Source organism: Equus przewalskii, chromosome 5 (genome assembly GCF_037783145.1).
Source record: "Equus przewalskii isolate Varuska chromosome 5, EquPr2, whole genome shotgun sequence".
NCBI classification, from domain to species: Eukaryota; Metazoa; Chordata; class Mammalia; order Perissodactyla; family Equidae; genus Equus; species Equus przewalskii.
The window spans coordinates 29,990,891-30,017,606 of record NC_091835.1 but is presented as its reverse complement, the minus strand read 5'-3'; the positions used below and the strand labels follow the sequence as shown (position 1 = coordinate 30,017,606).

The 26,716-nt window shown below is 38.9% G+C and overlaps 1 protein-coding gene across 7 annotated transcripts in view; it reads left to right on the top strand.

The window, feature by feature from the left end:
* ADIPOR2 (adiponectin receptor 2) overlaps positions 1-26,716 on the top strand; it is a 125,938-nt gene extending 99,222 nt beyond the window's left edge. For all 7 annotated transcript variants that reach the window (XM_070620356.1, XM_070620360.1, XM_070620359.1 and 4 more), the window contains exons 3-8: positions 11,427-11,546; positions 15,721-15,892; positions 18,749-18,935; positions 19,414-19,601; positions 21,834-22,027; positions 23,823-26,716. In XM_070620356.1, the coding sequence (XP_070476457.1) occupies positions 11,427-11,546; positions 15,721-15,892; positions 18,749-18,935; positions 19,414-19,601; positions 21,834-22,027; positions 23,823-23,951 (990 nt within the window). In that variant the 3' untranslated portion in view covers positions 23,952-26,716. The remainder of the gene's footprint in view (positions 1-11,426; positions 11,547-15,720; positions 15,893-18,748; positions 18,936-19,413; positions 19,602-21,833; positions 22,028-23,822) is intronic.

Genomic DNA, 26,716 nt, shown 5'->3' with positions numbered 1-26,716 from the left:
AATCACTATAGCACCTACATGGATTTGAAACATAGTAGGAAGGACCTACATGTAAGATGTCATTAGGTTGGGAATCAAGGTGCCACTTAGAACTATGTAACTTCCCTTAGCTTCTCTCTCCTCATTTACTTCACTCAATCTAGATTTCCACATTATAAAATAGGGATAGAAATACTCATCTCAAAAGGTTGTTCTGAGGATTTGATTATTTAATTTGTAAAAACATTTAGTACAGTGTTTGACATGTAGTTAGTGCACAGTAAATAGTAATTGTTACCTTGTCCTTCCTTTATGATAGTGCTCAAGTAATTGCAGTAAATCCTGATAAACACGTCCTGAACTTATCCATATATCTCAACTACCTTCGATTTCAGCAGTTTTCACAAAGGTGATTTCTAAATCTGTCACATTAGTGCTGACCTCTTTATTGGACATTTAACCCTTTCAAATTGAACTAATTTAGCCTATTCCCTCCCTTACCAGCTTTTCCTTCTGACTTCCTAATTTCTATTAAATACCAGCTTCTTTCAAGTACCCAGACTTGGTTCCTGGAATGTCAGAGTGGAAGGAATACCAAGAGTCATTTAGTTTAGTAAAGATGCATGCATGCACGCATTTATTCGTTACAGATATCTTTTAGGTTTTTTTAAACCATGTATTGGTCCTCTGGTAATACAAAGATAAGATATAGTTTCTGCCCTTACGCAGCTTACAGTCTGGTTGGAGAGATAGACAAGTAAATCAGTACATTTGTGGTAAGTGCTGTGTGATTGTTTGCATAGGGTGCTATGGGAGCAACTCTACCTACAGGCGGAGATCTGGAGAGGTAAAACTTGAGTTTCAGAGTTAGCTAAGAGAAAGGACTAAAGGGCATCTAGGCAAAGGGAATAGCAGATGTGAACACTCAGAAGTAATAAATAGCCTGATGCTTTTTAGAGACTAGTAGTAATAATAATAGCTAACGTGTATTGAATATACATTGATATGTAATGATGTCTGAACGTGCAAAATGTTCAGCATAGCTAGAGTGAAGGATCAAGGGTACAAGGGAGCGGAAGGTTTGGTAGCAAGTAAGCCTAGGCGATTGGGGCCTAAAATCCAGATCTCTAGACTCCTGGTCCAATATTCTTCCATCATCCAAAATTCTTTTTGAAATGTGTAATGTTGTGTATTGATTGAAATGAATAGGCCATTGCTTCTGGGCCTCTGACTCTAAAGCCTGGGCTCTTTTAACTGTATCTACTGAAGTATATAGTTAAGCATTTTATAAGCTCTTTAGAAAAAAAACACAAGGCATTTCAAACCAGGTTGCCCTGATCTTTAGTTTTATGGCTTTATTTCACATCTCCGAATTTTCAAGGTATTAAGTTGAATAAAGAGAGCAGCCTTCTTGGTTGTCCTGCTTTTCCTCTGCTACAGATTTTTCTTCATAAATTGGGGATTAGGAGCCAACTTTTATTCATTCAACCTAGGGATTATTCTGTTGAACTGATTTACTTTAACCAAACTCATAGGAAAGCCACTCTATATTAGTTTATCATAAAAAAGCTAACTTGTAAATAGACTCCTGTCTGCTGATCACGTCAGTTTCTTTTCTTGAGGAAGCCTGCTTAGGAAATTCAGTTAAGATTAGAGTTGCTATGTAAGAATTTAAAAAAAGGGTGATTTTAAAGCTCTTTTCCATCAAGCTTTGGTAGCGATAACTAGTCTGTACAGGCTAAGGGTATATATATTTCTAGGAAGGCCAAAATGAATGTTCCTATAGATTAGATACTGTACTTACTCTATTGGACTATAACAGACACATTCACCAATGCCTACTCTTTGAGCTGTCATTTTTTTGTAGACACCTTAATTTAGCTATATCAGCTTGCTAATGCTCTTATGACATATAGATTTCTAAATTTAGGGCTGGATTCAACCTGACAGCTTTCCAAAAAGACTAGCAAAATCACGTGTTGATCAAATTAAGCTAAATGTATTACTTACTGCAGTAAGAGTGAACATGGCCCTAAAGAGTTCTAGTAGTGTTTTAGAAAGGGGACATTGACAGTTATTTATAGGGTTTTGGGCTCTGGGTTCTAGTGGTTTAAGGCAGGTCTTTCAACACAAGTCACGTTGGCATTGGGCACAGTTTGTGATATGATAGTTTAGGATTGGTGGAGAGAGTCTCGATGATTAAATATTTGTTTGATAAGCTAGCAGGTTTGTTTAGTTGAGCAATTTATTGTACTAAGGGTCTGGTTGAGGAATCTGTTGTTTTGGGGACGTTCCTAAAGCTATTTAATGGTTTGTATCCTTACCTTCTTGGGCAAGAATTTCCTGGAACAAATGATAAAGTCATGTTGATATAGGAGCCTTGGATCTTAGTCCTCATAATTAAGCTTGTGAATTCAGGTCTCAGTTCTCGGTAACATCTGTAAAGGTAGACAAATTTTCACCCAAGATTTATTGCCCCTAGCCCTGGGTATTTTGTCATTTCTTTAACCTTTATCTTCTCACTGGATGGTATTATGATTGTGGATCTCTGTGGTACTGTGTTGACTTCAATTAGTATTTAAATATATAATTTATGTCTTGCTGTACTCCTGTAAATGCTTCCTAAGTTTCAGCTGCACTGAACTAGTCTCTTTTCCTCAAAATGATACTTTTGCTTTCCCCTTTTGACTATTCTCTTTTATTTCATCTTTCCGAAGTTCTATTCCTCATCCAACCTTCCCTGAGCTCTATGCTTCCTAGCTTTAAGCTAGCTATACCTTATTTCTATTATACTCATTTATTCAGCCCATTTTTAGGTTGTAAGCCCATGGAAGACAGAGACTATATTTTTCTCATCTTTTAAAAAATCTTTTTAGGGGACCTGCCCTGTAGCTAAGTGGTTAAGTTCACATGCTCCACTTTGGCATCTTGGGGTCTCGCCAGTTCAGATCCTGGGTGTGGACATGGTACTGCTCATCAAGCCATGCTGAGGTAGTGTCCCACATAGCACAACCAGAGGCACTCACAACTAGAATATACAACTGTGTACTGGGGGGCTTTGGGGAGAAGAAGGAGGAGGAAGGAAAAAAAACAGATTGGCAACAGATGTCAGCTTAGTTGCCAATCTTTAAAAAAAAATCCTTTTAATGAATTATTTTTTTTGAGGAAGATTAGCCCTGAGCTAACATCCACTGCCAATCCTCCTCTTTTTGCTGAGGAAGACTGGCCCTGAGTCCGTGCCCATCTTCCTCTACTTTATATGTGGGACGCCTGCCACAGCATGGGTTGCCAAGCGGTGCCATGTCCGAGTCCGGGATCTGAACCAACGAACCCCAGGCTGCCAAAGTGGAATGTGCAAACTTACCACTGTGCCACCAGCCCGGCCCCTAACAAATACTTTTTAAACTGAATTACTCTGTTGAATTGAGTTGGGCTAAAACAGATAAATGCCCAATAGATTCACAAATTATTTTCATATTAGACTGATCTTAAAGGCTATTCATCTTTATCATTATCGTTGTGTATCTTTCCAAAGGAAAAATATGCTCTTGAGAATTGTCATTTTAGGATGCGCTTTGGATAGATCATCATATCAGATATCATTGTATTTTGAAATATAACCAGCTTTAACATAGTCTTCTCAAGATGGACTTCACTGAGTGTAGGAGGAGAAAACATCTAAAAATGACTTTGTACTTCCTTCAGAGCATTGACCTCTCTGTAAGTGTAATATAGTGATTTATTCATTGAAAGCCTTCAGGAATTAAATTTTATGCCTTTATTTTAGGGACCTTTGGTTTTAATTGTTAGTCTTTCACGATGTTCTGTTTCTCTTCATAATTTGTTTTGATGAGGGTCAGAGATATGACAACAGAGGCAGAACATAGCATGTATTTAACACTTGTATGTGATCATCTTAATACAGTGCAGTTACTGTTGAAAGAGAGATCTTTGGATTCTATGGTTTAGTGGTCGCTGGATGAGAAGTTGAAAGTAATCTTGACTCATGACAAGGTAGTTCTTTAGAGTTAATATTGGAATACAGAGACTATTTTATATATAGTGCCCAGCATAGGCTTACCAAATCATCATTATGTGGCATAGCTATCAACTTGCCTGTGTACCCTAGAGAAAGTGTTTTTTTATCCTGTGTTCTAGCCAGTGTTTGACTCTACCCCTTTATTCCTACTTGTTATCCCATGTCTAACCCAGGGAGTTGTAGTTACCACCACCCACTCCCTGTAGATCCCTAATTAACAGCTCCATAATGCTGGAACACATTAAATAGCTAATTATGGTCTAGTATGTTAGACATTGGATTTTTTTTGGACGTATTTCTGAGTATTGTGTTACAGGAGGGTGGGAATTGGGGATAATCCTTGATAAATCAACAGACATGTTGATACTTTGCACTTCTGAAGGAAACATTCTTTGATAAAAATGTAGACATCTTGCTGACGTGTCAGGATGGATGGAAGTATTTATCTCTACTAGATATGTATTTCTGACCACTGATCGCATTCTGCCTCATAACCACCAGAGATGGAATTATTACTGTTGGTGGTATTTATTAACAAAAAACTGACTAAAACTAAAAAACATCTTAGAAGTGTAATCTACAGTGAAATTCTTGCCTTACATGTGGGCTTGCATTCTCTTGGATTGAGATTAGCTTTTTTGGAAGAACCATTTGGGGTAGAAAGGGAAGTTCTAAAAGATGAGCAGATGAATACAGGCAGCTGTAAAGCTTTGCAAGTTTCCGGTATGCATGAGTTTCAGTTATCATGGATTAGTTAAATAATACCAGTCCCTCAACAATATGATTCAACTTCCAGTTACCGTGGCGTATTTACTGTGAATAATTGCATAAAGTACAAACTTCTCTGCTAGCTCTTCAGTGCATAGATCACTGTGCAAATAATAGACGTGCATCATGATTAGTAGCCAGTCACATCACGTCTTTGGAAAGGCTGTCAGGGACTGATTGGCTATGGTGCATCTGTTATTCATTTAATGTACAAGAGTACCAAGTGTATAGTTGGGTTGCTTTCCAGTGATAAACCCATCTGACCTTTTACAGAAATGAGGAGAGAATTGGCTAACAAAAATTGAAGTGAAGCAAAGAAATGAAAATGATAATGCTGAAAGTGAAAGTCAAATCAAACACAAATGGAGTTATAGACGCAATAGCTGACTGTGGGAGTGTTGACACTGCCACCATTGAAGAGTTTAGAGATGCAGCCAGAGGAGCTTAGTGAAGGCAGACTTGTCAATGTCAGTGAGTAAAATGACAAAAAGAATGAGGATGTCCAGAGAAGTGATGCAGGCAAAAAAGTCTAAGGGACTCTTAAAGATATTTCATGACGTTGAAAGCACAAAGAATAAAATGTTGAAAGCTGATCCAAACTTAGAAAGGAGTATGACAGTTTGCCAAAGCAGAGAAAAGATGCTCACTCTGTGTTGTAAGTTATACAAGAAGGCAGCAAGCACTATTCAAATTACTATTGGTACTTTTTTTTTTTTTGCAAATTAACAATTCTCAATGTTTCTGTTTTAAAATAGAGCATACTAAATAAATACTAGTTTTACTATTTTTTTAAAATTTCCATGTACATTTAAAACTGACAGTTTTTAATGTTTTGACAATTTCTTTAAGGTCATGGAATAGTCATTTTCCCCATTGTTTATTAAGATTGCTTTACCTGATTTTGGCTTGCACAGTCATTTTTGCTATCTGCACTACCATGCGAAACAAGATCTGCCTCTGTGTGTTGTGGCCTTTTGGCCAAATGTCTGTTACCCACAAAATTAGGCAGTTTCATATCTAGAAAATAATCGAATGGAAAGAATAGAGCATGAACTTTGAAACTATATGGACCTGAGTTGAACTTCTCACTCAGGTGTTTTCTAGGCGTTTGACCTTGAAGAAATCATTTAAGCTCAGATTCCTTATCTGTAAAATGGTAGCTGTTCAAGTAATACTTTTTAAATTTTTTGAATGCCTACTATTTTGCCTTGGTGTTACTAGTAACTATTTAATAGTAAGTAGCTCATATTATTAGCATCTTTCACAGTGGAGCATCTGATAAAATATTTTTTTCTCTGATGTGAACACATAATACGGGACCATGGCATATATAATTTGAGATGTAAAGTCCCTGTCTCTCATCATTTCTTTAGAGCAGAGTTTCTTGACCACAATTCACATTTGGCCAGATAGTTCTTTGTTGTGGGGAGCTGTCCTTTGCATTGTAGGATTTTAACAGCATCTTGGGCCTTACCTACTAGATGCCAGTAGCATTCCCTCGACTTGTGACAAGTAAAAATGACTCCAGATATTGCCAGATGTCTGAGGGGAGGATAGAGGAGTGAGGAGAAGGCAAAATTACCCCTAGTTGAGAACTGCTTTAGACTTTTTAAGTATTTTCTTAATTTGTTTCTTTCCTTTCTTGTTTCTCTTCTTCATTTGTGGCCTTCTCTCTGTTGCCAAAGTGATAGTTTCTAAATTCAAATTTAGTAATGCTCAGCTTGGCCTGATCTCACATAATTTAAATGCTTAGCTTTGCCTACAAGATAAAGCCTAAAGCCTCTTAGTATCAAAAGCCTTTAAAGAGCTGTTCCTACCTAACTGCACCTCCATTCCTCCCCCTCCTGTTTTTTTTAAAAGCATTTTATTGAGGGATGATTTACACAAAAACATTTTATTGAGGAATAATTTAACACAGTAAAATACCCAAATCTTAAATATCTAGTACGATGATGCTACATATGTATGACTACCACACGAATCAAGATTCAGGTTATATCTGTTGCTTCGGAAACGTCTGTCATGCCCTTGTCCAGTTAGCCCCCTCCCCACCTCACACCCATTCCCACAGGTGACCGTGTTCTGGCCTCTACTGCAATAGATTTGTTTTGCTTGTTGCTGAACTTAATATAAATGGAATCCTACAGCACACACTCTCTTTATGATGTCTTCTTTCACTCAGCCTGTTTTTGTTACTTAGCCATATTGTTTTGCATGTCAGCAGTTCTTGTTTATTACTAAGTAGTATTCTGTCATATAAATATATCACACTTGTTTATCTGTTTTCTTACTGATAGACAATTGGGTTGTTTTTGGTTTTTGACTATTATGAGTAATGCTGCTGTGGGTCTCTTTACCTTCTTTTTAAATTATTTTTTTATTGTGGTAAAATATTTAACAGAAAATTTGCCATTCTAACTGTTTTTAAGTGTACAGTTAAGTGGCACTAATTACAGTCACAATATTTTGCAGCCATTACCATTATTTCCAGAAATTTTCATCATCCCAAATAGAAACTATACCTATCAAGGAATAACTCCCCATTCCCTCCTCCTCCCAGCCTCGTCCTTGGTAACCTCTAATCTACACTCTGTCTCTATGAATTTGCCTGTTGTAGATATTTCATATAAATGGAATTGTACAGTGTTTGCCCTATTGTATGTGGTGCATTTTACTTAGCTCAATGTTCTCAAGGTTCATCCACGTGGTAGCATGTATCTGAACTTCATTCCTTTTTATGACTGAGTCATATTCTATTGTATGTATATGCCACATTTTGTTTGTTATTCATCTGTTGATGGACATTTGGATTGTTTCTGTACTCACCTTTTTTAGCCTCACGTCACATTTACTTTTTGCTGCAGCCATGCTAAACTACATATTCTTTGTGTCATGCTTTTTCTTTCCTCTCTGTTTTTGGATACATGCTATTACCTTTACCTGTCATGCCTTTCCCCTGTCATATCTGTTGAACTCTTACACATTTTTCAGGGCTTAGTTCAGATGTTACCTTTCTGGAAAACTTCCCACCAGTGCCAAAGTTCACTGTTTTCCCTTTTCTCTTTGCATCAGACCTTTCTCATCCTGTTCATTAGCTCATTGCTGTAGTTACTTGCTTACGTGCATGTCTCCTCCACTAGATCGTGATGCCCACTGTAATGTTCTCAGTACCTAGCCCATCGTTAGAATGATAAAGACCATCGTTTATTTATCGCCTTCTGAGTCCTAGGCCCTGTGGTAGTTTCTTTTTGTTCATTACCTTTGATCCTTAAAACAGATCTGCAGTATAGGAACAGTATTGTTAAAATCATTTACAGATAAGGAAACTGATGCTTAGAGAGGTTGTATGTAATCTTGTGAAAGATTACAGAATTTATCAGTAGTCAAGTTTTGTCTGGCTTGAATCTCACTCTTAATCCATTATGGAAAGCCACCTTTTCCTAAAAAATATTTGACTAAATGAATAAACAGTGTTTTTGGCCCCTAATTTGTGATCAACCCAGACCATATATGCTGCATTCTGAATGTACTTCTCTTTTCTTTCAATAAACCTGTATTAGCACTGCTGAAGACACAAAGCTGTTCCTTCCCCAACAGCAGTGTCATTGTCCCTTTTTCGTCTCTATGATTCGGACGCTGAACCATTCATCTCTCCTTCCTGTAGACGTCTATAGTGGTGAGTGCCTACTGAGAGAGGCACCCTATCCTCATTTTTCCTTATCTGAGTCTTTAAGATTAACTATGTGAGATCTCCTTTCTTTTGCCAGTGAGGCTGGCTTACCTTTTCCTATCAGCAGTCTTCTATGGATCCAAAGGCACTTTTAGCCTTATATTCAAAATTGATTGTAAGAAATCTCTTTGATATTTCAGATTGCAACTTAATCAGGTTTTACTTATGATAGTACTGGAAACGTTTAACAGTGGTTCTGTTTTATGTACTTATTTGTAGTTTTATTGGAAACTGCTGACATTTATTCATATAAGAATCAAGATTGAATCCTGTTTCTGTTTCTCTTTGTGAAGAATCAGATACATGTTGAACATACATAAATATTTGACCTATTTTATATTTTATATGTAAGTTTATATTTTATACTTTAAAATCAGTCTGCTAATCATTTCAAGTTGTCTATTTTCAGTTTTCATATAGTTGATTTTTAATGGAATTTTATCATTTTTTTTATGTTTACTTAGAGACGGTCTTTTTAAATTTTTTGTTGAAAATCTTTTAAAGCATTAGTTAATTTAGCCACTATGTAAGTGTATTAAATATTGCACAGAGCTGTTTTGGGAGCCATGGGGGAGAAGACAAACATCAACACTTAAAATTTATTTTCGGAAATGATACACTAAAAAAGTAAAATTTTATCAAACATTAATTAGGGGCCGGCTGGGTGGCTTAGCAGTTAAATGCGTGCGTTCTGCTTCGGCAGCCCAGGGTTTGCCAGTTTGAATCCCGGGTGCAGACATGGCACTGCTTGGCAAGCCATGCTGTGGCAGGCATCCCAGATATAAAGTAGAGGAAGATGGGCACGGATGTTAGCTCAGGGCCCGTCCTCCTTGGCAAAAAGAGGAGGTTTGGCAGGAGTTAGCTCAGGGCTAATCTTCCTCGAAAAAAAAAAAATTAAACAGTGTAAGTCAGTCAAACAAGAGCTGTAATCAGATTATTAGTCATCAAATAAGGGGTATAGAGTTTAAGTGCTAAAGAAGTTCAGAAGAGGAGGCAGTTGTTAGGGTTAGGTAGGGCATACATTCTCTGGTGAAATTGCTGCTTGTTTGGAGGGAGTGAAAAACAATGGTTTGTAGGCCTCCAAAGAGCCACAGTACATAAACAGATAGATAGTATATCTGTGTTAATTCAAATTTCATAGGGATGGGAGAAAGCAATCTGAAAATGCTCCTGGGAAGGCAGTGGGGAAAGTGGCAGCCATGAGGGAAAGGCTGAGAAACACTAGGCTAGGGTAGTTAAGAAAGAGTTTTACACAAGAAATGTGATAGGCTGGGCATTGCAGGGTAGATAGGTAAATTTAGGTAAGTGAAGAAGGGAAGGTGTTTTATTGGTAAGAATAGTAGAGAAGCAGACTTGAGATAGTTTTTTTGGAGAACATAATTTTTTAAAACTTGAAATTGGGTGTGTAATATATTTTGCATGCTGCTTATAGTCTCTAGTTTTCTTGAAAAGTGAAGAATAGGAAAATAAAATGTTAGGATTTGTTTTTAAATTTGCTCAGATTCAAGTGTGACAGGTTAGCTATGGCCTTTGCATGTTCCTCCTTACTAGTTAGTTTTCTGATGGGAGGCAGAGGATCAGTTCCTTTCTTCAGGCAGGCACGTTAGCAGTAGTTTATCTACTAGACTCTTAGATGTGGAATTACAGCTCTCTTAGGCTGTCCTTTTTCAAAGAATTACAGAATCAAGAAGTTTAGAGAGTGGAGAAGATTGTAGAGACTGTTTAGTTTACACTCCTCCTTTTAGAGGAAATGAGGAGAAAATTGAGGCTCAGAAAGCTTTAGAAGCTGTAGAAAGTTCCGTAGCTGTTAGTGGTAGAACCAGGCTTACTATGTGGGTCTCCTGACTTCTAGTCCATTGCCCTTCTCGCAATATCTATCTGTCTAAACTAGTATGAAACTTGATCTGGAAACAGAAATTTTAATTTTAGTGATTTATCCCTTAAGGTCTAACCAGATTGTCATTTATTCCTCCATTTCCCCAGACAAGTTGATCGTTTCCTCAAGAATGTGGGAAGACAATGGGTGTTGGATTTTTACTTTTCCACTTTACTAGTTTTAACTAAACTTTGGCAATTTATTTAACCCCTTTGCCTAATGTTCTTTATATGTTAAGTGGGGATAAGAATACTTATCTAATAAGGTGATCATCAGGATTAAGTTAGATGGCCTGTATAAAGTCCTTTCCTTTATGCTTGACGTATCTTAAGAATTTTGTAGGGGCCGGCCCCATGACCTAGTGGTTAAGTTTGGCGTGCTCCCTCTCAGCAGCCTGGGTTCACAGGTTTGGATCCCGAGTGCAGACATACACCACTCATCACCCATGCTGTGGTGGTGACCCACATGCGAAATAGAGAAAGATTAGCACAGATGTTGGCTTGGGGCTAATCTTCTTCAAGCAAAAAAAAAAGAGAAGGATTAGCAACAGATGTTCGCTCAGGGCAAATTTTCCTCAGGAAAAAAAAAAGAAAGAATTTAGTAAGTATTCTTTGCTCCTTTCCTTCTTTTCCCCTAGAGCACTTCCCACATTGTATTATGATTGATTATTTTATATGTACCAGGTGGGGATCTTGGAGATTATCTCCTTAGTAATTTCACACCTTTATATATATAATATTATGTGGTCTGTGAATATGATTCTTAAAACAAGAAACAAACCATTCAGGCCACCCCAGGAATTTGCTACTGAAACAAACATAGGAGTACTGTTGTAGCTCATTTGTCTGTCAGAGAAGAATTAAGTAACTTTTCTTTATTTTTAATACTCATAATTCTATAATTAACTGACTTTACTTATCAGAGGCCTTGTTTTGACCTTAGAGAATTTCATTATAATTCTTGCAGGAAAGTGTATGATTGCTTCATTTGACTCCTGGTCTCTGTTGTTGACTCTTTCTGTGATTGCCTTACAGAGCTCTGAGGAACATGAGTGCAATGGTGAAGCTTCTCAGGAAGATGAAGGTTTTATGGGCATGTCCCCTCTCTTACAAGCCCATCATGCTATGGAAAGAATGGAAGAGTTTGTTTGTAAGGTAAGAAGGCACTTTCTTGTCATTTCCATGCTATATATTTAACCCTTCCCAAACAGAAACCTTTAAGGAGAGTGGTAGTACTGTAACCTTTGGTTTGCTTTGTGGATGGATAATTTGTGGCAAAATGGAGACAGAGCAATCTCATGACTTTAACCCTCTTCAAAACACATTCATTTGCCTGCAGCAGCTGTGATAAAATTTTGATAAAACTAGAATATCCAGCTGGGAAACAAGTCTTTCTTGATCTAGGTTAACAGAGTAGATGTCTTGTTGATAGTTCATATAAGACAGGATGAACAAAATTGGGGGTGGTTGGTGCCTGGAGGTACTACAGTGCCATCTCAAGCCCCTGGAATCTGTTCTGCTGTTGGTGATGGCGTACGTGCTCCTCTTTCTAAGGATTCTGTGGGTGATCACACTACTCTTCAGATAGAAATTTCCCAGTTTTCATGCACATCTAGTGTGCTAAATATCTAGTGTGCTAAACTGAAGAGTTTAGCTGGTACACTTTTTGTCTGTAAGGTTTTTCTTCCAATTCATTATCTGATTCATTAGGACCTATTGTGGGGATTTTTTTTTTTCCCATCTCCCTAAAATGCTAAGGGTTGTTTTCTTAGAGAAAGTAGTCAGGTGGAGCCAGCCTGGTGGCACAGCGGTTAAGTTCACGCACTCCGCTTCAGCAGCCTCGAGTTCGCGGGTTTGCATCCCGGGTGCGGACCTACACATCTATCATCAAGCCATGCTGTGGTAGCATCCCTGTACAAAGTAAAGGAAGATTGGCACAGATGTTAGCTCAGTGACAGTCTTCCTCAAGCAAAAAGAGGAAGATTGGCAACAGATGTTAGCTCAGAGCCAGTCTTCCTCACCAAAACAAAAAGTAAGAAATAAAAGAGAATAGTCAGGGACACTGGCATATTTATTGTCACTTGATTAATCTGATCAGTAGGGGTCCTGGCAAGTATGATCTAAAGTCACCATAAGTCAATCTGTCTATGTGTGTATGTGTATATAAATTCATTTGTTAAACATTTCTGGAGAACACTTGATCATTTAGAGAGAAATTTTTGTGACTCTTAGTTTTGTCATGGGTTTTATGAAACCAAGACTTTTTATGCTCATGGTTTTAGATCCTGAAAACTAAATTTAGGTTTTCCTACATTCACAGTGACACTAGAAATAACTGGGGCAAGCTGACTTAGAATATTATACTTTGGACCAGAGGCTGAGAAGAGAACATTGTAATCTGAATATAGACATCGCTTCTGAGATAAAAGGACGGGTGAGGAGTGGTGGAGGAGAGGTATAAACATCTGTGGGTCTACTTAGAGCCCAGGAAACTTTTTAGTGTTTGAAAGTTGGTGAAGAAAAAGCCAAGCAAAACAATAGATCCATTCTAGTGATCACTGTTCCAGGAGAATTAGCATAAAGGGATACATCAAATTTGATGTTAGATCTCTCAAAAGTTGAATATTTAGTGTCTGGGCCATTAGGGATTTTTAATATTTATAGATCAATGGGGTACTGTAGCTAATTTAACTGCCTTTTTGTTCTCCTTTAATGAAAGTAAAAAATAAAGCAAATGAGACTTTCAATTTAATGGCTAATGGCAGAGTAAATGGGGCATTTGTTTGCTCCAAACTGATTTACTGAAGAAAAAAGAGTGGGCAAAAAAACTATTACCATTCCCTTATCATCCCCTAGCAATTTGTCTGAGAGCAAAGTGAAGAGGCTTCCTTGTTACAACGTGTTCTCCAGGGTTGTCCCACCCTGGTATGGCAGTGCAACTGACCATAATTGAAAACTGGCTATATCTAGTGACGCGAGGATTCGTTTTCTTGGATTGGTAGCAAGTAAACAGAGACAGTTTAAAAAGAAGTGTCCTGTGACCTTGCTGGTGTACTTTCCCTTTTGGAAAAGCTTTTCTTATAGGAATAGGGGAAATAAAATTACTTAGTGTTTATAGAGTATACAGATTTGATCTTGGTCTCTCTTTTTTTCTAGCCTATAATTGTTGTTGTTTTACCAGCATAGCCAGGCTCGTGTGGGAATGGGAGGTGTACTGTGGGTAGTTTTTTTTTTTTAATTATGTTTTGTGTATTGTATGGTCTAATACAAACCTAACGGGTCAGTGACAAGGTGTTTGATTTAGGCAGTGTCTTTATCTTTGGCCAAGCTGTGCTCCTCTTCTTTTTTCCCAGGGGGTTTGCATTGGCATTTGGCTTGACTCTAAGTTGAGAATGAGAATGCAGTGTCTCTTGAACATAACACTAATTGCAGGATAATTATGAAAGTACAACTCCTTGGCTCAGTTTTTAGACTAGTAGAATGTTTGTTTAAAAACAATGGGGAAAAATCACTCTGACATTATATGCATATATAACTAATAAGAAATTCCACATATTCTTTCTGACTATAAAAAGGGAGCATTTAACTGTTTTGGCTGTGTGTGGTAACACAGTGGCACTTTTGATATGGTCATGGTGGAGCTGTTGGTACATTGTGAACTACCTTGAGGATGTAAGGATTAATTTCTGTCTTCCTCTCCCTTTAGAAAATAAAGTTCTCCCAAAGTAAAACAGAGTGGCAGCATCTTATAAGGCTAATCCCAACAATAACTATCTTTTCCCAAGTTGAAATTAGAAGAAATTCGTTATCTTGGTGTGTCTCTCTTTCTCTCCAGAAAGTCCTATGGAAGATTTCAAACAGCTGCTTTTACAAGTGGTAGTACTATTATCAATAGACATTAAAAATCTAGATTAACTTTTTGGTATTATTTTATTGTATTGTATGTTGGGAACAAGCATGGAATGGCCAGATTAGCACCAGTAACCACAGGTCTCAAGTTTTGAGTTGAAAGGTTGTGAGAGGAAGGGGGCAGGGTAGAGAGTGAGTTAGTTTTAATAGAGTATTAAGAGGGCCACTTCTGCTCTTAAATTGTTAGTCCCCACTTCCTTTGGAGTTACACAGAGGATCAGTTGTTTTACAAATGTCAATAAGGAAGGATTAAGGAGAGCAGAAAACAGGAAAGTGTTGTGGAGCAAAAGGAATGGGCATAGTAACTGGCAAATAAGTGACAGTCTTTCTGCATAGTAGACAGAGAGCCAAGCCTTGTTGTTTGTCACAAGATCCCAGAGGGGTAGGGGTGGGATCGTTGTCTGAAGCTGAAGCCTGTAGGTAGACCATGTTCCTGGCATTTTTCCTTACATCTTTCTAGCTAGCAGAAGCAAGTTAGTTTAGGATTAAGTGATCCTGTGATGTGAGCTCTCTGGGTTGAGAGGCGTAAAAGAACAGAGTGCAGAGGTTGACAGACTTTTTAAGGAGGAAATACCAAACTCCTGCTCCCTTTTCTTTTAGGGTCTGATGGGGAAGGGAAGAAAAAGGGGAGAAAGGGAGGATGAAGGGACTGGGAAGGCAGTTAAGGCTGAGCTGCTTTGCCATCTCTCCAGCATGAGGAGGGTGGATTAGTCATTAACTCTCAGACAGATAATAGCCTCTGGGGATGGTCAGGGTGGGTGCTAGGATTTGCTGACTTACTTATGAAGTGCTTTGGGTCATTTCATTTGATTCTCATAGCTTCCTTATGAAACAGTCAAAGCACTGTTATCCTCATTTTATGAGTGAGAAAACTGAGGCTTGGCAGTTTTGTGACTAATTAAAGCTTATTCAACTAGTTAATGGTAGAGATCCAAGATTTCTGACTCCTATGCTCTTTCTTTTCTACTTCGTCATATTTGCTGTAGTAAGAAGAGAAGGGAGAGGGAGAGATTTTAGCAGAAGGCGTTAAAGTGTGATTCTGTATGCTTTTTACACCAACAGGAATATTAAGTATAAAAATGATCATATTTAATATCACAGGGCTTTTCAGAGAGAAAGTCTGTTGTGGAGGATGAAGGAGGGGAATCTGTATGGGTGGGACTTTGGACCGCTCATCCTACCTTTAGCCAGACTAAAACAAAGCTTGAAACCACTCTTTTAGGGCATGTTCTTTAAGTTCATTTACTCTTTCCTTTTCCTGAGAAATGTCCCCATTTAAAAAAAACTTAGAATATAGGACATTATACATTTTGAATGTATTTTTCTTTCTAAAAATAAGTTATTTTTATCATTGTAAGACACTGTGGTAAGAGAGTTGTATGAGGCCAGTCTTGGTAAATTGACATTCTTCTTCTTCCAGGTTTGGGAAGGTCGATGGCGAGTAATCCCTCATGATGTACTACCAGACTGGCTCAAGGATAACGACTTCCTTTTACATGGACACCGGCCCCCTATGCCTTCTTTCCGGGCCTGTTTTAAGAGCATTTTCAGAATACACACAGAGACAGGCAACATCTGGACCCATCTCTTAGGTGTGTAATATCAATGGTGTAATGAATTGGTGATTCACTTTATTCCCTTTTTTCATGTATTTGAGAGTAAGGGCAGAACTTAAAAAATGTATTTGGGATTTGATATTTTGTTCTCTTGATTTCTAATGATGCAATTTCGCACTGGTTTACTCTGTGATTATCCTAGCTTGCACAATGATTCTATTACAGCTAAGTCATATTTTTCTCTACTAGATTTTCAGTGTCCTTGAACTAGGCTAAAGAAAAGATGCCATATAAAATGTGGTATAATATTTAAATGAGTACTGAGAGGATGGTTGTTATTTAGTAGGAGTAAGCTGGTTTTTCAGTCATTACTTAGAATATCTACAATTAAATTTTGATTTAGCTTGAAGTAGAATGCGATCTATAATATAATTTTCCATCACGATTGTATATTAAAGAAAGAATACACTGAGGGGAAGAATAGTTTTCTCAACAAATGATATTGGGGAAAACTAACTACATGTAAAAAACTGAAGTTGGACCCCTACCTCACACCATATACAAAAATTAACTCAAAATGGATCAAAGCCTAAACATAAGAACTAAAACTATAAAACCATTGGGAGAAAACATAGATGTAAATCTTTGTGACTTTGGATTACATGACAGTTTCTTAGAATTAACCCTTAAAGCACAACCAACCAATGAAAAAGTAGCTAAATTGGGTTTCACCAAAATTAAAAAGTTCTGTATGTCAAAGGACATTATCAAGAAAGTGAAAAGATAACTCACAGAATGGTAGAAAATATTTCCAAATCCTATATCTGATAAGAGGCTAGTAAAGAACTCTTAGAAATAGGCAGTAAAAAGACAACCCAATTTAAAAAATGGGAAAAGTATCTGAACAGACATTTCCCTAAAGAAGATCTATAAATGGCCAATAAACACATGAAAAGATGCTCATCATTAGTCATTTTGGGAAATGCAATGAGATACCACTTCACACTCACTAGAATGGCAATAATCAAGAAAATAACAAGTCTCGGCAAGGATGTGGAAAAATTAGAACTCTCGCACATTGTTGGTAGGAATGTAAAATGGTACCCCTATGAAAAACAGCTTGACAATTCCTCAGAAAGTTAGATTTATCTGCAGTTCTGCTCCTTAGATATATATACTCAAGAGACTTGAGAACATGTTCACACAAAAACATGTATATGAATGTGTTCAGCAACATTATTCATAGTAGGTAAAAAGTAGAAACAACTCAGATATCTATTAACTGATGAATGGATAAATAAAATATGGTATATCCATACAGTGAAATATTATTTGGCCATAAAAAGGGTTGAAGTATTGATACATGCTACAGCATGGTGAGCCTTGAAAATATTATGCTAAGTGGAAGAAGCCAGACACAAAAGGCCACATATTATTGTATGATCCATATACAGTAGTCTCTCCCCCTTATTCATGGTTTAAGTTTCTGTGGTTTCCGTTACGTGCTGTCAAGCATGGTCTGGAAGCAGATGATACTCCTTCTGACTATTGTCAGAAGGTCAGCCAGTAGCCTAATATCGCAATGCCTGCATCATTCACCTCATTTCTTCTTACCATGTAGGCATTTTATCATCTCACATCATCACAGGAAGAAGGATAGAGGGAGACCACATTCACGTAACTTTTATTAAAGTATACTTGTTAATAATTGTTCTATTTAATTTTTAGTTGTTGTTAATCTCTTACTGTGGCTAATTGATAAATTAAACTTTATCATAGGTATGTATGTATAGGAAAAAACACAGTATACATAGAGTTCGTACTATCCATGATTTCAGTCATCCACTGGGGTCTTGGAACTTATCGCCCATGGATAAGGGGGGACTACTGTACATGGAGTGCCCAGAATGGTAAAATCCATAGAGACAGAAAGTAGATTAGTGGTTGTTGAGGGCTAGGGGATAGTGGAGAATGGAAGGTGTCTGTAATAGGTGTAGGGCTTCTTTTGGAGGTGATGAAAATATTCTGGATTAAATAGTGGTGATGGTTACACAACCTTTTGAATACACTGAATAGTTTCTGGCCTTACCCATTTGGCTTGTATTTCTTACTTTGGTTTCCACTGTGCCCCCAAGTTCCTGCCTGCTAGTATAGTGAGAGTAGAATAGAGAATCAAATCAAGTTCATTGCTGACTTCCAATTCAGGGTAAATGTTTTATTAAATGGATCAAACAGAATCACTTAGCAGATGTCTAACTTCTTAATTTCTGTGCCTTCCTTCTGTTAAGTGGCCCTTCTATAAGCAAATAAAAATATGTTATCTTACTGTGAAGAACAGTTTAAAAACCAGTTATGAAATAGCCTGAATAGGCATTTTACTGTCCTTAATTCTTGAAGTTTTGGGCCAACTGGTGAGGACCAGAGAAGCATAATGTTCCTTGACAGCTGTCGGTGGAGGAAAGCTGTACTTGTTGGCACAGTTTGGAGGTATTGGAACTCATTGCAAAAGCAAATGCAGAATGGGACCTTTGAAAGCTGGGCTTCAACATAATGTGCCAAAAACTTTATAAAGGAAATTTCTTACTAGATGTAGAGGTAGAAGTGGACTGATTTAGTCTTCTAAGGAGTAGCAGCATTGCCTGGTTTCTTTTTGGATTATACTCTTGGATAAATAAGTTATTCTGTATATCAGTTTATGAAGCTAAGGACTATATGATACCAGCAATGTTTGCAGTAGATGAGAATTTTGGGTAAGCTTTGGTTATTTGGCAAATTTTTCTCATGGAACTTTCAATTCAAACATCATTCTCATTGTGAAGGATTGAAAACATAACGTATAACACTGTTTCTTCAGAAGCATGATCTCTTCTCTCCCCTGTGCTCTCTTCTTAGGTTGTGTGTTCTTCCTGTGCCTCGGGATCTTCTATATGTTTCGCCCGAACATCTCTTTTGTGGCCCCTCTGCAAGAGAAGGTGGTCTTTGGATTATTCTTCTTGGGGGCCATTCTCTGCCTTTCTTTTTCATGGCTCTTCCACACAGTCTACTGCCACTCAGAAGGGGTCTCCCGAATCTTCTCTAAGTAAGTATCGTTAAAGACCATTTTTTTTTTTTTAAGATTTTATTTTTCCTTTTTCTCCCCAAAGCCCCCCGGAACATAGTTGTGTACTTTTAGTTGTGGCTCTCTCTAGTTGTGGCATGTGGGACACCGCCTCAGCATGGCTTGGTGAGTGGTGCCATGTCCGCGCCCAGGATCCAAACTGGTGAAACCCTGGGCCTCCGAAGCAGAGTGACAAACTTAACCACTCACCCACGGGGCCGGCCCCGTTTAAAGACCATATTTTGATCAGTGATTTAAGAGTCAGTGGGTTAGGGAAAAACATCCAGCAGAGTTGGCAGAATTCTTGATACCATCTGATGGGAACTTTCTTTAAAAATTAAAGCAAGCATCCCAGTTTGCCTCTTAGCTGTTATTGCTACCTCATGTCATGGGGGATTAATTAGAACCTATAGTGGGCAATAATTATTAAGATTAAATGGATTTTTTTTCCCTATCTTAGGCTGGATTACTCTGGTATTGCTCTTCTGATTATGGGAAGTTTCGTTCCTTGGCTTTATTATTCTTTCTACTGTAACCCACAACCTTGCTTCATCTACTTGATTGTCATCTGTGTGCTGGGCATCGCAGCCATTATAGTCTCTCAGTGGGACATGTTTGCCACCCCTCAGTATCGAGGAGTAAGAGCAGGTAAGAGTACGTGGATGTTTTCCGCTGGACATTCACTTATTTACCAGTCATTTATTATTAAAGGTCTGCCATTTGCCAAGCATTATGCTATGTACTTGTGATGCAAAGATGAGTAAATCACAGTTCCTATTCTTGAGGGGCTTTTAATGTACTGTTGTTCATTAGTTATCTTAAACTGTTAGAGTGGAGGGGCAGTGGTGAGCTGTATGAGCTGATGAGTATTTTGGGCAGTGTAGTTTACTTGAGTTTATGGTCATACCCTGTCCGTAAGGCAGTGGCTCTGTAAACTTTGTAAAATGAACAAGATTCTTCTTACTCTCTCAGCTTGGCGTGTACTTTTTGTAGTGATTGGTTTTTGTGTTGTCATTTTTTGTTTTGTATTTTTATTTTAAAATGTGTAATCTGCTTAGGTGAATAAGACTTCATACTGGTTGTGTTCTACTATAGTGGGCACCATACATCTCTTCTGATATAGATAGAGAGGCTCTTTATTGTTAGGATAATGCCTGTTTAACTGGAGAGCCTGTGAAAAGCCAAAAGCCTCTGGGGGCCTAGGTTGAGCCTTCCTGTAGGAGTATGGTGTTAACAGAGACATGTTTTGTCTCCCACAGGACTGGCAACTCCTTGTGGCCAGGGCTGTGTCTTCAATTTTCTCTCCCCAGCAACAAACGCAGTGCCTACTGAGAATGAACAAGAAGTATTAAAAGGAATATTTTTCCTTTCAACCTTGTTTTAAAAAAAGCCATTTAGTATTAAAATCTAAGCCATGGTTCACTGCGGTTACCTAAAAGATTAGAGGTTAGAATTAACTTCATGTTAATGACCACTATTATAACACTACCCTCTTCCCTTTTTAAGTGTTTATATGAGCCACATGAGCAGTGGTCAGGGTTGACTTTCAGTAGTGTATTGAACTGTGGTGTTAAGCCTGCCTGAGCGCGTGAGATAAGAACATCTTTGCTGAGTAGAGCTGAACATCCTGCTATTTATACACATCAGAAGAACCAAGTTCCCGAGCCTTTGCCTTAGACAATGATAAGCAAGACCATTAGCAGCCTTTGCTTAGCATGTAGCGGAAAAGAATAAGTGAAAGCACAGGATCGTGATGATGTTTCTTTAGTGAGGAGTAGAGGTAGGCAATAGTTTTTATTTAGGTCTGCTTGATTCCTTTCTTTTGTGAGATGAACATTGCCGTTCTCCCTTCCTCTTGTAAATGCCCATTTTATTTATGAGTATGCATACTGGCATAGATATATTGTTGCATACCAGGAGCTTATTTGGTAATGTCCAAAGCAAATAATAGGTTCCTTGTCTTTTGAGAAAGCTTACCAAATGACAGTTTGTTTTGCAAAGGTCATTCTTAACTCTTTGTGTCAAAATGCAGGAGCAGTTACTGGCTGCTGTGCTAAGTTCCTGTGGTGCTTTGGTTGACAACAGATTTCAAAGTGGTTTTAGATCAGTTACCTCCAAACTTTTTTGATCATGACATTTTCTCTTACAACCCTAAACACATGTATATACGCATAAATTCACATATATATAAATTAGAAAACTTTTACAAACTAGTTCTTAACCCTCCACTTGTGACACAGTCTGGTATTTTTTATTTTACTCTAGTTCATTAAAAAAAAAAATGCTGATCCAGACTCACTTCATTGATCTTATAACCTAGGTGATATCCAGAAGTTTGAAAACCACTGCTGTAGATGATTCTGAAGGCAGTAGGGTTGTGGTGTCGTGATTCTGATAGACTTCTGTACCTGATTGGTACTTTTGGAAGCTTGTCTCTCTCTCATTCCACCCCACTCCCACCCTAGGAATGTCTGTTGCTTCAGAGGGAAGATAAAATATGTAAAATTACTCTGTATCGTAATCTGTATATTGAGGCAGCATGTAGGGACGTTTAAACAAACTCCTAAGGCTGCCTATTCCTAAAACGCTTAGCAACATAATTCTAAGTCCTTCGAGGACTACTGACTTGTTAAGCTAAGCCTCTCTCAGCAGGAGAATCCTTGTGATTATAAATAGCTCCATCTTTTAGAACATAGCTGTGCTTTCTTGTGTAGCAGTATCCCAGAGTTTGAAGAACCTTCTTTTTCCTTTCAAACAAGAAGCTAATGTTTCATCCTATTTTAATGATTCAGTTTACAGAATTACCAGTACTGTGCTGTAATGGTGAATTCTTCCTTACTTCTCATGCATTTTTACTTAATCTTTTCTTGTGATTCATAGGAGTGTTTTTGGGCCTAGGCCTGAGTGGAATCATTCCTACTTTGCACTATGTCATCTCGGAGGGATTCCTGAAGGCTGCTACCATAGGACAGATCGGCTGGTTGATGCTGATGGCCAGCCTCTATATCACGGGAGCTGCCCTGTATGCTGCCCGCATCCCTGAGCGCTTCTTTCCTGGCAAGTGTGACATCTGGGTAAGTATGATCAGGAGTAGTTAATGTGGATACATATATGCCTGTTAGAGGGTTACTGGCAGACTGGGAAGTGAAATAATTGAAAAAGTTTTAGACTCAAAATTGAGAGAGCTGTACTCTAGTCCTAACTCTCCTTCATTAGTTCTGTTTCTCTGGACAATCAGCACAATAATAACTAGTATTTATTGAGCGCTTACTAGGTGCCCGGTGCAGTACTGAGTGAACACTTCACACAGATTACCTCATTTAATGCATTGGCCCTAGGAGGTGTAACACCTGTTATTAAGGTTTCATTTTACAGATTAGGAAATGAGGCTTAGAGAGATTAGGTAACTTGTCTAACGTGCCTGGCTGTTAAGTAGTAGGAGTGGAATTTGCATCAAGCTTGGCTGATATCAAGAGTCTGTGCTCCTGTATGCTGCACTGTACAGGCAAGGCATCTAGTCATGCTTTGTCTTGGTTTCCTCGTTTATGAAATTAGGGTAATAGACCAGATTTTTACCAGAGTCCTTTTTGATACCAAAATTCAGTGATTTGTAATGAGAAATTGAGTACTTATGGTTGGACGAGGACGTAGAGATAACTGGATTGTGATTAATGGTAAGAGAAGGGGAAAAGAAAATATAAGGAGACCAGTAGATGAAAATTTGATAACTGAAGATGGCCTGAAACATTTTTAATAGTACACCGTTGGAGGGTGGTTTGAAGTGAAGTGTGACCTTTACAATTCTGTTCCTTAGCCTGTTGCTGATTATTGTAGACTAAGCTGATTATGTAGTCCCTTTAAAGTTTAGTTTAGCTATCTGTAACATGAAGATATTGCAAATTTAGGCAATCTTTTGAGCTTCAGATTGACTAATTTGTCTTTCTGAGATTGCCTCATCATAATTTTGACATTGATGTGGAGAGCTTTTTACCTTTCCCCCCTTTTTGGGAGAATGAATCCCCTTTGGTTTCCTAGGAAACGTCTTTTGGGACATGATTTTCGGATCCTCCTTGTTTACATTTCTAAAACAGTGTCTTTCCCTTGATAAATGCTGTTTTGCCACTGTACTTGTTCATTTTGAAACTATAATGAGAGAAAAGTGTAATTTTTGAAAATGATGTTTGGTGCACTGAGCAATTGATAACCCCTTTTAAGATACGAACTAGCAATCAACAGAACAGATTAAATCAGAAATAATAACACATGCCTGTAGACCAGCTTCTGACTTGAGAAGGAAGTGAAAAAAGCCCTGCTTTCCTAGTCTTTTGATAGAGTATGTTGTTCATGTAATTCCAGAGTCTTAGAGCTGAAGGAAACTCTAGCCCCCATGTTTTAACCTTCCACCCAATCCTGGAAATCCCTTCAGTGTTTCTAACAGAGAGCAACATTTAAATGACCATAGCTTTAGTGCTTTAGTCCACATCAAAAACGACCATCAGCAATGAGGAAAGGCAGCCCTATGTCTAACCATGGCCACTGCTAGGCATCAGGGAATCCGTGGGGCTTTTGTGGTCTGTCGGCAAGAGAGTCTGTGTATGTCATTTGCCCCTGGGTTCACCAGATACTCTAGCACATTTCCAGGTTAAGAACTTACTGGCAGCACCTTGATTTCTTTGGGGGCAGCCAACCTTCCATTCAGCAGAATGTGATATGCCTAATAGATGTTCCCAGATCTGTGGACGCCTCAAATTTGAACTCTGTCACATCCATTCCCTGCCTCTGCTCAGCATAAATGATCTTAAGAATCTTTAGTGTTCTTTTAATAATGTATGGCTTTCTCTACCCCTCTCCCTTTTTCTTTGCCTCCAGTTTCACTCTCATCAGCTGTTTCACATCTTTGTGGTTGCTGGCGCTTTCGTTCACTTCCATGGTGTCTCAAACCTCCAGGAGTTCCGTTTCATGATTGGCGGAGGCTGCAGTGAAGAGGATGCACTGTGATACCTACTCGTAGCCAGGGACTGTGTGACCCTGAACCAGGGCCGGCAGCGCCTGCCGGCCTCCCTTACTGGCCATTGATGTCAGTGCCAGAGGAGCCCCAAAACTTTGACAGCCTCATGGGCTTTGTGACGCCCCAGGGGCTCCACGTGGTACACAACTGAGAAGAGAAAAACAAAAATAAATCATACCTCAAAGGATGGAGTGCATCAATTTGGAGAAAAGGAGAAATGGCCCAAACCCTGACTTATTCTTGGGATCTACCAGTTGAGAACTCTGTAAGACCCTTGGCAAACTGGCTTCTGATCCGTATCATATTTCTTTGTAGAAGATGGGGAAACAGTTTACAGGCAGTTTGTTCTTCTCCCTTTCTCTCTCCTTAAAACAATAATACAAACCAATTTAGGTGAACATTTATATCCTATTAAGAGGTGGGAGTGTGATTTTAGATGCTCTTTTGGGAGAACAAAGAAATTAATGTAAATAAGATTTCTAATTTACTGTTTAAATAAGAATTTATATAAATGTTTAAAATATAGGGGTAGGGGAGGGAGGGAGAATTTTTGTATAGAATGAAACATGCAAGTACCACACACTGTTTCAATTTTGCACAAAGTGACTATAGGAGGATCAGGTGATAGCCCCAGAATGTATAATGCCTTGGTGCACCAAGGTGCCTTCTAAAGGCTGACATTCCTTGGACCCTGGTGGGGCAGAGAGTACAGCCCCCGCCCAGTGATCACATGGCCACTCTCATGCCCGAGAGCCTTTGGGATCCTCAGGTTGAAGGAAGTGGCGTGTGTTTTCCCAGTGGAAGCAGCACCTGAACGGCTACCAGGATATGTTAGATAAAGGCTCTAGGTAAGGGGTCATTTGAGAGACTCACTTGTTTCCTGCTCTGATAGTGAACCTTTCGAAGGAGCAGAGCCACCGACTTGGGAAAGTCAGTTATGTTGCAAAGGGGTGGTGGAGACAGTAGGAGGAGCTCTGGAAATGTTAGCACACGTGCTGATCTGAGTACTTCCTGGCATCCTGTTCACAAGTTTGTTATGATTTTTATCTGATTGTAGGAATGTGAGAGTTCTCCATATCCTTCATATGGAGCTCTGGAACTTTCCCTCTGTTAGAATCACTGCCCTATGTACCCTTCTTCCTCCTGGGAATAAAGATTGATCTTTCCCTGGCATCACAGCTCTTCACATGGAGCCAGCCGCAGAAGAGATCCTGACTTGTCCAGGGGTCTCCTGAGCTCATTTCATAGGTTAGGAGAACACTTCCTTTGGATTAGGAAAGATGAGTTTCACCTCTGGTACACTGTCTTGGTAAGTCTAGGTGTGACCAACACCTCAGCTCTCATTGGACGAGAAAGCCAGGAGAAATCTTGTAAAGCAGGGTCCAGTACCCACCATGGAGTTGTCAGCATTCCTTGAACCCCAGTTTTTAGGGATAGCGTAGTGGGAAGTTTTAAAAGGAAATTGTATGTTATTGCCAGGGAGTCTGGTAGAATCCTTAAAGCTCTATCTTTAAAGACCTGCTAGAAGTGAAAAAAAAGATTGCTTATGTCGCAGAGGTGTGCCCGTTTATGGTGTCAGGGAGAGTGGTGAGGGGATCTGGTTTATAGAATTCCGAGCTTGGCTCATAGGTGAATCAGCAAAATAGCAGTGGATTCTTAGGCTACTTACTGTCATCTAAGACTTCAGGTGATTAAATTACATCCTGGGGATTGGGAATATTAGAACTAAACATCAAGGCCCTAAGCTTGGGAACTGACTTTCTCAAGTGGGTGTTTGAGAATATGGGACGGGTCTCCTATTTATTCGGTATAGAGTTTTCTTGGTTATTTTTCTCCCTTCTCTCCCCTTCCAGTCTCAGCGAAAGCTGGGAACCAGGAAGAAAGAATCTGTCGTAGAACTTGGAAAGAACTTAAGAGGATTTTGGTTCTGGATGAGGTCACTGCCCCGGGTGCTAGGTGGACCCAGCAAAAGACTCAGTGGGTGAACTACTGTAGTGCCTGACAGAATAAAGAACAGTATTACTCCCTTTGAGAAAACACAGTCAGCTGGACAGTGGCCATCTGAAAGGATGCTCACTTAGTTTCTTGGAAACAACAGCACATATCAGAAGCCAGACTTGCTCTTTGGTCATGCACTTTGGGACACAGGGTATAAGATGCAGCCCTGTAACACTACCAACAGAAGTGGCAGTCTCTGGGCCCAGTCACCACCCCACACCCAAAGGAGGAGCTGAATCTGGTTCAACATAGCACAAACCCTTAGGAAAAAGGAAAATAGCAATGATGTATAATCCAGTAAAAATCTTCCTTTTTAGAGTGTGTGTGTGTGCGCGTGCCTGTGTGCGTGTGCCCATTTGTGTGTGTTGTCTATGTGCAGCTCACTACCAACAGCCTCACTGTGCACTTGGTCTGACAGTGCTCGCTGAGAACTCTCACCAGGCTGGCGCCTGAACGCCTTACTCTCAGCACTCAGAGGCTTGCTTGCTCTGTGCAGATTTTTAATTTCCTTTTTTGGCCCCAGGCTGGTTAGGTGGTTAGGACCTCCACAGCTTCATTCTTTCACCATTAAATAGTGGCCTTTTTCAGTATTTCCCCCTTTCCCTTTATAAATTGCTGAAGCCACAAAGCACATTTTTGGGGATCATACAAGCTTGGGGTTCCAGAAAGGCATCTGTGTGACGGTTCCATTCACCATGAAATTTCCCTACTTGCTGTATTCTCAACTTCTAATAAAAAGAACCAAATGGAATATGAA